Raw genomic sequence first — 13022 nt, 5'->3', positions numbered from 1 at the left:
TTGGTCACTGCCATCTCCTGAGAGGTGGTCCTGGTATTAGTAATGTTGTAGTAATGAACTGGCTACCCCACTACACATTTAAATGGACTCAGCTGTCACAAGGTGCTCCTACTTATTTGTTAACTGAATTGACTATTTACTATTAAGTGCGACTAACTAATTTACTAATAAAGAGGACTGTTTAGTAATAAAATTATGAAAATAACTCTACTAGTAAGTCTGGGAAAAATCCCTTCTATTTCCTAAGGCCATTTTCTTACTCACTTCCCATTCTACATGAGGTCTCTCACCATGTGACTTTTGTGATCACTCACTCCTATAAACTTCTACTCTCTTGGCTTGCTTTGAAGGTATTCACTGTCCTGATTCCCCTCCTACCTCTCTGATTACTTCTGTGGCCCCTATCCCTCCTTCCATTTCTCCTTCAGAGGCTTCTGCCTTCAGCCTCCTCTTATACTTTCTTCCTTCATGATCTCCTCCACTCATAGAGATGGCTTTAGGTCTTACTGTACCTGTGTCCCTGTACTTACTGTACTGTATCCCAGAAGTCTTGCCTGAACTGCACATCTAACCAAATGCTTTGGTCATACTTCTTCCTTAACATCTGGCCCCTAGAAGAATTCTCTTTATGCTGGAGAGTTTAGAGTTGAGCATATGTATTACTTAGGAATCTTCAACATGGAAAGTATAATTGAAGCTGTGAGAGAACCATAGAAATTATGTATGGAGAAAAGTGTAGAAGGCAGAGACAGAACCTTGACAGACATCCACAGATAGGAGTGGGAGAAGGAAAGAGAGAGGGGAAACACCTTTCTAGAGTTAACAATCAGGAAAGTCTTTCTTTGATGGCCCAGCTTAAATGCCATCTTGAAGCCTTTTCTAATTCCCCTAGATAGATATGCCATATTAACCACATTTTCCTTTTTGACTAAGTTAATTTAGATGGATAGATCAAAGGAGTATTGAAGTTATAGTTTGCCTAAATTTTGGGAAAGGTTCTATGTGTTATGCTTGTGGACAAGATAGATAAATAAGGACTGGACAATATACTAGTATTCATCAAAGGGTCAGTTGCAAAGAATAATGAGAGTTTGACCTGGAAGGAGGTCTCTAGTGGAGTGCTCCAGGGATCTTCATTTGGCTTACACCCTTAACATTTTAATCATTTGTAAGATCCTAGCATAGGATCATAGATTTATAGCTTGAAAGAACCTCAGAGGTCATCTGGTCTATCTCCTTCCCTTTATAAATAAGAATATTAAAGCCCAGGAAAGTTAAGTGATTTGCCCAAAATCACATGTGTAGTCAGTTAAAAAAACAGAATTTAAATTGAGGTTCTCTGGCTCTAAATCTAAAGTCTTTTCTACTGTGTCATGCTGCTTTATTTCTTGAGCAAAAGCATAAATTACATGTGTCAAATTTGCATGTGGCACAAAGATAGTAAGGATAACTAATTCTTTGAATCTGAATCAGCATCAAAAAACAAAAAAAATCCTGACAGCCCAGAACCAAATATAATAAGGTGAAATTTACTAGGGACAAATATAAAGTTTGGTTTAACAATCAAGTTTACACATCAGATTAAAAGTACAGAAGAGATTAGAGATTCAAAGGTTGGTGATGATTACTTTGGGACTTGTATGTTAGAGGCTGTGGAAGGTAATGAAATTCAGATCTATGGAGACTGGCTTTAAAAAAGAGGAGGAGAAAATTGTTTCCCATACAAGCGATTGAAGTAACGGCACCAGACACCAATAAAACGTATCTTGAACAATTACCTCCTCCTCACAGACCAAAGGAAAGTGTGAGAGCAGAGATACAGTCTCTCTGAGGTAAAATGGTAATCTGGTGAATTGTAACTTGATGATCTCAGCTATAAATTCATCCATAGAAAGTGAAGGTGTAAGGGGTAATGAAACTGAGGGCTTAAAGAGCATGTATATCTTAGTATTTGAACTAAATCTGTGGGAGCAGGGGATTTTGTTTGTCCACCTGCTTAAGATCGAAGGGAATGAGAATCTCTAATGTTTCACATATGTGCATATATCTGTGTAAGTATATGGTCTTTGTTTCATATGTGGATGGACACATAGGTATTGAAGCAAATTAACTGATTCACTTAATTTTATTTTTAGTGATCAGATCTATTAGAAACATTTTTATTATTGAATATTCAAGCAGTTGTTTGGAGAATTGTTGCCCTTTAAAGATTCCTATTAGCCAACTGTACCAGTTTGACACAAGCCTGGATCTTATAGACTTGTGAAAATCTTCATGGAAAAGGCTAGAATGTTCTACCTTATTGCCTTATAAATTACCGTATACTGTTATGAGTCAATAAACATTTATTCAGCACTTTACTGTGTTCCAGGCACTTTGTATTCAGAGTTGGGGAACATAAAGAGAGACAGAAAGCAGTACCTACACTCAAGGCAGGGTTTTACATTAAAATGACGATTATAATGAGCAGTATTTATCAAAGATATATAACAGTTTTATGAGAATAAGCTAATTTACATCATTATATATTAAAATGCTGTTTTAAGATATAGTATATATTACTATAAGCAGATAGATTTTTCTTTTAATAAATAATTAGTAGCTTTTAAATGTCAAGTCTTGAAAAATGTAGTTAACCATTTACACTTCTTCAATTTTCTACAAATTTGAGATCCTAATATTTTACTTCCGAAAGATCACAGTGGGGGGAAGCTAGGTGGCACAGTGGATAGAGCAGTGGCTGTAGAATCAGGAGGACCTGAGTTCAAATCCAGTCTCAGGCACTTGACTCCAGCGTGGAAAAGTCACTTAACCCCATTGCCTTGCCAAAAAAAAAAAAAAAAAGATCTCAGTAGGACTCTATGCTTGCCAAAAGTAATTCCACATTGCTTCTTTATGTTCATATTGTAAGTGATTTTTCTGTTTGGATCATTGACTTTCTTTACATGCATTTCCTTGAGGCTGAACCAAGCAATTATGGTTTATATTTCCGTAGTGTTGATTTTCCCCCCTTTATCATTTTATCAGTCCTTGATAGAAACTAGTGATCCAGCCTTTGTGGCTCCAGAGGACTTGTGCTGTGTCAGTGAGAAAAATATTTATTCTCTCTTCCCCCATCCCTACTTCCCCAAAAATCCATTTGGGCAAGAACCTAATCCTTTGTTGATCTCCAGATTCCTTAATTCCTTACTCTACAGGGAAAACTTGGGTTCCTGAAGAGAATTCCATTCAGCCTAGAAATACATCAAGAAGACACATTTGATGGATCTTCAGGTAGTTTCAATACCAGGAGGGACCAAGTCTTTGACAGACACCAGACCTATTACAGGAGATGGGATGTCCATGCTTGAAGCTAGAGATTCATACAAAGAAAATTCCGTTCCTTCTAGTACCAGGGTAATTTCTGACCATCATGGCCAAGGAGTTGGATTGGAAGCATGATGTCCAGAGAACAGTGAGAAGGTGGAGAATTTGATCCAAAGGCCTTTACCAAATAGAGGTGAGAATGGTTAAAAAAAACCAAATCAAAACTTGGGGAAAGGAAAAGGGCCACAACCAGATGATTACTTTTCCCTGTTCTTACTGAGTGAGCATATTTAAGGATTCATTTGTTACTATCAAAATTAAGGCAAACTGAGGCACAAAGTTCCAAACAAGTTCGGTTTACTAGTAATGTTAGCAATGGCCAATAAAAAGGTTCTTTAGCTCCTCAGCAAGCCAAAAGACCCCAAATAAGGGCAAAGAGACCATTTTTACAGACAAATTTTTACAGGAGCATCCAAAAACTAGAAGGCAGCATCATAAATGGGAAATGTTTTCCTCCAGGATTGGTTACAAAGCTTGTAGCATCATAGATAAAGAAAACAATATAATTGGTTACACAATCTGAAGCATGACAGGCATGAGGCAACAATATGATTGGCTGGAAATTAAGAATGAGCAGTTAGCAACAATCCCCTTCCATCCTGTCACTGATGTTCATTGTTTGAGTCAACCCGCAAGTACATTTGAGACGTAGTGGACCAGACTCCCTGGTGTTTACCTGCATCCTTCAAAGCTAACAGATTTACTTGAGGCAAGATAAGCAGGAGAATTGAACTTCTAAACTTAACTCAAAGAAAATGTGTGATTTACAAGAAAGTTGAATTTATAGACTAAACTCTGAGACAAATGAAATATGACTTAGGCAGTTACAAAAATGTTGGCAGTGATACAGAATGGAATTAGTAACAGAATTAACTTGATTTTCCCAATTTTCACATCATTCGGCTTCTATATCATATCCTCTAGTTTTCTCTCCTTTCATTTTCACTGAAGACGAATCTTTTAAACCCATTCCTCAATGGAGACCATCTCTGCACTGGTTGGAGCCACAGAGGGGAAGAGTGACTTATTTTATAACACCTTCTTTCCTTCATTTGTGCAGCTATTAGATGACCTGGTTGTAAATTATCATATTGCCAAGGATGACTGAACTGAGGGGACATCATAAAGATGGGAGCCAGGCAAGGACCACTGTACTGTCACCAATACAGTACCTCTGGTATCAGAGAAAATTAGTAGTAGCTGTGGAACCTCTGGGTTGTTCAGCTGAGATTTAGCTCACTGTACATAACCATAGGATGAAAGGTAAAGCCAGAGAAAGAACAGGCTGCTTCTATTAAGAGCATAATCCATTCATTGTCCTGCACTCCAAAAATCTAGAGAGATCTCTTTAGAGGTTTCTTACCTTTCCTTCTTAAATCTTTTTATCTGTGAAATGAGCAATAGCTAGAATTCCTTACCATTAAAAAAAGTGTCATTTGTTGCTGTTTTGCATACTTGTCTATCTCTTATTTCTTATGACTTAGCCAAGAATGATGTGACATAGGTAGGGTATAATGTATGTTGTGTTTTTCTAAGAAATAATGAGAAATGATTTTCATAAGTAGTCTGTGGAATCACCATAAAACAAGACCAGACCCCTCAGTGTCTTTTTCTTTTCTTTCCTAGCCCCCAGTTCTCAGGACTCTGCCTTTTTGTGAGAGAAAAAGGACAGAAGAAGAGGGAATAATGCCCATGTTCCTGGCTGTCAGGTACCAGGTGAATGGGGCTTTTCTCTCTCTCCAGAAATGTTGTCACAATTTCCAGTTTGGCAGCTTTCTCCACTCTCCATGGATCTTCTTTCCCCAGATGGGGTGTGAAGAATATCTCTCATTAACAAGGCCCTTCTTCAGGAGGGCTCAGTGATAGGCACAGTGACACAGAGTCAAGGGTCCTTCTACCTTAGGTCACAGGCCTCTACTTTTCCCCCTACCTCACATTACCCTGAGCTCTTAACACTGCCAGGACCACTTCCTATCAATGCCCTCTGTCTCTCCAAAAGTTTTTAATTTTACCTCTTCCCTTGGGGTTATAGCTTCCATGACAGAGCAAGGATGTCTTTGTATTTTAGGAATCAGTGACATTCAAGGATGTGGCTGTGAACTTTAGCCAGGAGGAGTGGGGGCAACTGAGCCCTACTCAGAGGAACCTGTACAAAGATGTGATGCTGGAGAACTATAGAAACCTCGTTTCATTGGGTAAGAGAGGCTTCTACCCTGTGATCTAGCATCTGCCCCATCTTAAACCATTCCTCTGTTAAATGGGAGTGAATACAGAGATATGCCTAGAGGTATTTATATTTCACTGTGACTGTGTCTAAAAGTGTGATCACACAAGGGATACTTACAGAAACTTCTTTGAAACCTTGCTGTGCTGGCATATAACTGAAGGTAACAATGAAGTCTTGCTGTTTAGGGAAAGGTGGAACGCTGGAGACTTTTTAAAGAGATCTGAGTCTCCAGAATAAGAAAAAGTAGAGGAGCAAGTACAGGGTACAAGAAGTTCTTGGATTTAAAAGGAGTCACCTGTTGAGTCAAAAACTGTCAGAGTGGGAAGACAAGGGCATGGAGCAGAGCTTCTTGGAATAGCTCAGGATGATGGGAGAACAGAACATCCAGTAGGCATTAAGGTGTACAGAGAAGCATATAGGCCAGTGCTACAGAATATGGGACAATGGACAGAGGAAAAAAATAGAATTTCCTGAGTCCTGGGTGGAAGGGGGAAACTGAAATTACAAAAGTGATGACTGCATTATCTGTGTATTTTGTTTTATTGTGTTTTTTAGTATTTTGGGTATGTGCCCTAAGGAGAAGAGAAGCTTTTTATTCTAAAACCTGTATTGGAGGATAGGATGTGCTACAGAGAGGTAGCCTGACTTAGGAAGGTGACAAGGAGGTGACTAGACTAAAGAAAATGAAGAGCTGTAAGGCCTGTATAAACACAAGCCCCAGAGATTATTATGGAGCCTGCTAGAAGAGGGAAACTTTTTTTTGGAGGGGGGAGCTACCTAAATTAGTCGGGGGCCAGTACACTCAAGGTCTTTTAGGCACTCAGTATCAGAATACCTGGAAGCTGAACATGACAAAATAAAGAACAAGACCATAGCAAGGGAGGGAACCCAGTGGACACTCTCAAGCAAGTGAACAAAACCAAGAGAACAATTCCCACAGAAACAGCAATATTGTAAAAATAATCAGTCACCATCAGAAGCCTTTGGAGCTCTGATTAATGCGAGGACCCAGCACAATTCCAAAGGACTCCCAGTCTACCTCCAGACAGAGAGCTGAGGGACTCAGAGGTGTATAAAAATGTGGGGCATGTTTGCGGTGGGATGGTCTGGGTCCTCGCTGGTTCTGTAGTGCTACTGCCACATCAGTAATTATAAAAAATATTTCCCAGAGCCCAAGAGTGAGTAAAAAGACCAAGATATTGTAAAAAGTTAAGGAGCATATATGAGTATGTCTGTGTCAAAATTACATTCGTGACTTCTGGAACAGTTCTGTGTTTTTGTACAAAGCTCTGTGACCATGACTAAGTCACTTAGCCTCCATGGGCTTCCATTCCACGTTTCTAAAGGGGGAGATAATGATGCCTAGCACACTGACTTCATGGATGTATAATAACATTGTGACAGTGTATGTAAAGGATTTTCAAAAAGTGCCATCCATAGAAATGTTGGCTGATACTGACATTTCCTTTCCACCAATAGGACTTCCCATATCTAAGCCTGATATCATCTTCCAATTGGAACAAGGCAAAGAGCCGTGGTTACTTTGTCTGCCAAGAGCTAAAGAAAGAGAGTTGCCAAAAACGTCTTATTCAGGTGAGTGATTAAGAACCAGAAATAAAGAAATCACTGGAAGCAGAGCCTCACGCTTTGGTGAGAGGTCACTCTTCTCAGAGGTCTCAGGACCTATGACAGTTGTTACTGCCATGGACAGCCCAGGCAGGACGGCTGGGTCTCCTTTCTTTCTCATAGTGAAGTGGCACATTCTCCTCAGTTGCGATTCCTTTTCTTCTCTTTTCATGTGTCTTTTACTGTCTCCTGGCACTTCTTCTCAACTTACCTTCTCCTGGCCCCACCTTCCTTACTGACTGAAAGTTCATTTTTCTGGATTCCATCGTCTAATGCATTCTTTGCCCCTTCTGCTCATTGGACTCCACATTGCTCTGGCACAGTCGTGGATTTCACGTTTGCTACTCACTTCGCTTAGGGAGCTAGTCATTTTTCTCAGGTTTCTTAATAAGCAAGGTACCCAATATCCATTTTTGTTTCCTGCTTCCTATATTCTACCTGTCTAGGTGTTTTGGGGGCATTATTTTCAGTTTCATTATCCTTTCTACTAGAACTTTTTCTTTTTTTTACAGCAGAGAGAACAGATTATAGTTGTGTTTTCTCTTGGTTTCAGACTGGAAGAGTTGTGAGACCCAGAAGTCATTTCTAAAGCAGAAAGTTTTAGAAGAAGAATCATTAGGAATATTAACAGTTAACTCTGCATGTAGAAGAGTTCATGTACCTGGTGGCCCATTGGACAGGAAGAAGGAAAACTCTGAAGGGGAGACATGGGAGACATTCCTTTCCCATGAGAGAGATTCTAGGCAACTATTAATTATTCCCCCGCAGAACACCACTAAGGGGCAAGAATATAACCAATGTGGAGAAACTGTTGACTGCTCGTCTATTATGCAGCATCAGAGAAGTCACACTGGCGAGAGTCCCTATGAGTGTAATGAATGTGGGAAAATCTTTAGCTGGAAATGCAATCTAACGCGACATCTGCTAACACATACTGGAAAAAAGCCTTATAAATGTAAGGAATGTGGAAAGTCCTTCTTGAACCATTCTTACCTTACTTCCCATAAGCGAATTCATACTGGAGAGAAGCCCTATGAATGTGGTGAATGTGGAAAAGCCTTCTCTAAACATTCATCCCTTACTGAACATGAACGAATTCATACTGGAGAGAAGCCTTATAAATGTAATGAGTGTGGAAAAGCTTTCAGACATAGAAGTGCCATAATGAGACATCATATGACTCATACAGGAGACAGTCCCTATAAATGTAGTGAATGTGGGAAACCATTCTTAAACCCTTCATCCCTTATAATTCATGAAAGAATTCATACTGGAGAGAAGCCCTATGAATGTGATAAGTGTGGAAAAGCCTTTGCTAGGCATTCATCCCTTTCTCTACATCAGAGGATCCATACTCAAGAGAAGGCCTTTGGATGTGATGAATGTGGAAAAATGTTCTTTGACTTTCCATCACTTACTCGACATCAGAAAACCCATTCTGGAGAGAAACCCTATTTATGCAGTGTGTGTGGGAAAACTTTTTGTAGCAAGGCATCGATCATCCAACATCAGCGACGTTATGCCAGAGAGTAACCCTGAGAATATGGTGTCTTAGGCAAAACCTCAATTAGGTTTATCACTTTGTGAAATACTAAAGAGTCAAGTTTGCTCAAGATTGGTGCTACCCAAAAGAAATATTTTCATACGTCCCTCCCCAAAGCTGATAATATTGTCAACCGTGTTTTTAAAAGGATAAAATTCAGTATTGGAAAGGCTGTGAAAAATAGACACACTCTAACACTACTGATAGACCCATGAATTGGTGCCTCCTTTTGAAAGCATTACATAATATCTATAAAACTTTGTACCTTTTTATTTAGTTATTGTAGTGCCATAACTATACCTAAGAATGTTACATATGGTAGAAAAGGAGGGTGGTTTGGGGAGGAGAGGGAAAAGAAAGGCCTATCTCTACAAACCTATTCTTAGTGCATTGGGAAATTTAGTGTATTAACATAGAGGACTATTATTGCAGTATCAGAAGTGACAAATATGAAGACCACAAAGAAGTATCAGAAGACATATAAAGTTCTGCTTAGAAAAGAAAGAAGAATCAAAACTATTTAGATGCTGACTAAGTTATAATAAAATCCATAAAAAATTTAAAGGGGGGAATGGTAACAAGATTATTTTGATATCTTTTTAATATACACATTTTAAGTATTTTTAAGATACCTGTGAGTTTAAAGTTTCACATACAGTCTTATTTTTAAAAATATACATATTCTTTATTTGAATGTTTTTATTGATTAAATTTATACAAGTTAGTATTTTGTTGCTTCAGTGGATCTCTTGTCACATTAATGTGAGTACTCTGTCCAGCAATTCAGATCATTGCCCCTATATCCTTTACTTTCTTTTATGACTTGTATCTAAGTCTTTTTCATAAATTCTTCATCCAAGGAAAGCCCAACCCAAATGATAGGGTTTCCTCTAGGTCTTTTGACATGTGGGCAGCAATGCAGCAGAAAGATGCCCAGCTGTTATCCCTTGTACTTTCTACGTGACCTCCCCACTTGTAATTCATATCTGTGAACAGTATCTTATACGAGGGTTTTATTACATGATTTGGTGTTATTAAAATGTTGAAGTCCACTATCTCTATCATGTATGTTTTCATTACCCTTTCTATGGCCTCCAATTTTGATTCCTAATATTTTCACAGAATCATAGAATTTGTGAATTGTAGGAGACTTAGCCATCTAGTCCAATCTATGCATGAAAGGAATCTACACTATAATGTACCCAAAAAGTGGTCATCCAGCTATTACTTAAAGACCTCTAAGGAGGCAAAAGTCACCACCTTTCTAGACAGACTTCTTTCAGACAGTAGGTCACGCTGGTGGGCAGTTTTTCCTGAATTTAAGTCTAAATTTGTCCCATTGTTTCAATTTCCATCCAATGTTCCTAGTTCTTTCCTTTAGGGCCAAATAGAACAAGTCCTTCTCTACGTGACCGCCCTTCACATACTTAAGGACAATTATAATGTACCCCCAACTCTTATCTTCTCCAGGCTAAACATACCCTTTTTCTTCAACTGGTTTTCATATGTATAAAATCAAGGTCCTTCATCTTGGCTGTCATTGCAAGTTCTCCAGTTTACTAAAGTCTTAAACCAAATGGTGCTTAGAATACTATTCCAGATGAAGTCTGGTGATAGCAGAATGCAGTGGGACTGTAGCCTCCTTATTCCTAGAAACCATGTCCCTCTTAAATGGAACAAAAGATCACATTAGTTTCGTTGGCTGTTAAATCACACTATTGACTGAAACTGAACTTGCGGTCCACTAAAATCCCCAGATCTTTCTCAGAACACTTTTCTATTCATGTCTATCCCTATCTTACAAAGTTGGGAATTGTTTTGTACCCATGTGCAAGAATTCTCATTTATCCATATTGAATATAATAGAATCATCCTAATGTGCAGGAATTCTTAACCTTTTTTTGTGTCATGGGCCCTGTCTCAGAGTAATGTTTTAAAAAAAAATATAGGATTACCAAGAAAGTCATGGTGAAATATGCCTGTAATCTCTACTACTGTTGGAGAGTGAGACTGGTGGATTTGCTTGAATTGGGGACTTGTTGCAGTAGAGCTAAAACTGATCAGGGGAAACAAACCTGCCCATGTTGGGAAAATAGCAGGTTAAAGCTTTCATGCTGATAAATATTGGCTCCTGGGACTGGTCACTTCAAGCCTGAGTGAAATGGGGAGATTCACTCTCCCCTTTCCCCTCAAAAAATGTTACAAAAGAAACAAATTATACTGAAGTATAGTTATCAAGTTTGTTTTTTTAACAGTTCATTTATCTCAGGCTAAGAACCTGTTGGTGTCCCAGTTACTATCCTTCCTTCTTTGTAACCACTCTCTGTGGTATTTGACTTGGGAGATATACACAGGCAGTCTTCTTTTCCCATCCTTTTTAATGTAAAATTCCTTTGGTTTGAAAAACATCTGGTAAATACATTTTTATCCACATTTGTTACGGGCACTTTAGCTCTGATCAGCATTTACCTACATTGTAAGACATGATTCAGAAATTCAAATCTTTCTCAAGTACTACCTTCTTAGCCAAATTAAATTTCCCAAATTAAATTTTCTCTGGCATCCCTTGTCTTCAGTGGGCCATAGTGAGGAAAGTACAGCTTGTGTCCCTGTGAACTTCAGTATTTTGCCCAGTACTTAATAATTGTCGACAATATTCTTTTCGGTTTATTCTATTCTATTTGTGCCCATGTGAAACATCAGAGACTGATAATGCTTATTCATTATGATAAGTTTTGGAGGTTCTCTGCAATGTTGTAGATGTGTGGAAGGCAACAGAGTTTCCTATTGTCTCAGTATGTCTGATCACTTACTACCACCACTCTTCCAGAAAATATTTCACTTAATAGTTTCCATGGTTCTTCTATCAGATCATCCAGCTATCTCCTCTTTAGGACAAACCTCAAATCCATTAAAAAATTTTTTTGGCCAAATATTTCTCTCCTAACTCTTCTTCCTTAAAACAACAACAAACACTTGTAACAAATGTGTATAGTCAAGTAAAACAAATTCCCACGTTGGCCCATAAAAAGGTATGTCTTTTTCTGCCTCTTGAACCCATCACTTCTTTATCAGGATGTGGGTGGTAATTCTTCGTCATTTGTCCTCCGGGTTCATGGCTGATCATTGCATCCATCAGAGTTCTCAAATCTTTCAAAGCTGTTTATCTTTGCAATGAAGCTGTTATTGTATAACTTGTCCTCCTGGTTCTACTCACTTTACTTTCTCAGTTCATACTAGTCTTTCAGGTTTCTCTGAAACCACCTCTGTTTTTTTCTTCTTTTAATTTTTCTTATGGCACAATAGTTTTCCATTTTATTTAAATACCATAATTTGTTCAGCCTTTCTCCAATTCATAGGCACTCCTTTAGTTATTTGCCATAAAGAAACAAAACACTACTATATGGGTCTCTTGTTTCTTTGCTTCTTTGAGTATAGGTCTAGAATTTTTATTATTTGGTCAAAGAGTACACACAGTTTAGTACCTTTTTCAATATAGCTTCAAATACCATAACTTCCAGAATGATTGTACCCGTTTGCAGGTCTGTGAGAAATGCATTAATATATCTTTTCCCAAAGCCCCTCTAACAGTTGTCATCTTCCATTTTTTGGTCAACTCTGCCATTCTGGATCTTTTTTTAAGTTCTCACTGGCCTTTCCTTTTCTCCTCTGTGTAACACTTCTATTCTCCATTATCCTGACAAAGATCAAGTTTCCCCTCCTCCACTCTTTTTCTCGATTGAAGCTTTACTTCCATTTTTTTGAGTAACTGATTATTCTCTCTTACAACCTGGAGTGTGGAGAAGTACTCTTCCAATGCTTTCACCTCCTCTATGAGGAAGATATAATAGCCACTATACTATTGACAGAAATACAAACATGATACATTCAATGCAAGTCACTGCACAATTTCTCCTCTTCATAATAGATTTTCAGCTTTGACTCTTAAAAGTGTGTTTACACCTCAACCCTAATCATCAATTCTTAATTTTAAAGTTAAAACTTCACACAACCAATTTGCCCCATCTGCTAAACCATCCTATCAATCTGCTAAACCCAATCTTTATTCCACTTATCTCTTCTTACTTACCCTTTGCTTTGTCTTCCCAACTTTTTATCCTTCTTGAGTTTATCTTTTCCAGTTCCTTTCCCTAATCCTCCCTAATCTTTTATGTCATCTTTAATTGTCCTTGATCCTGCTACTTTTATAACCTAGATATAGACTGGCACAGTAACAGGGCCAGTTACTGCTTTCCTTCA

General features: G+C 38.3%; 1 protein-coding gene across 1 annotated transcript in view; it reads left to right on the top strand.

The window, feature by feature from the left end:
- LOC140519182 (uncharacterized) overlaps positions 1 to 9814 on the top strand; it is a 237613-nt gene extending 227799 nt beyond the window's left edge. The window contains 5 exon segments of the mRNA XM_072631982.1: positions 3483 to 3499; positions 4993 to 5082; positions 5435 to 5561; positions 7073 to 7186; positions 7773 to 9814. Of these exon segments, the coding sequence (XP_072488083.1) occupies positions 3483 to 3499; positions 4993 to 5082; positions 5435 to 5561; positions 7073 to 7186; positions 7773 to 8752 (1328 nt within the window). The 3' untranslated portion in view covers positions 8753 to 9814.
- Positions 9815 to 13022: the final 3208 nt, after the last annotated feature.

The sequence above is a fragment of the Notamacropus eugenii genome, chromosome 1, assembly GCF_028372415.1.
Source record: "Notamacropus eugenii isolate mMacEug1 chromosome 1, mMacEug1.pri_v2, whole genome shotgun sequence".
NCBI lineage: Eukaryota > Metazoa > Chordata > Mammalia > Diprotodontia > Macropodidae > Notamacropus > Notamacropus eugenii.
This window is presented reverse-complemented; position numbering and strand designations above follow the sequence as displayed.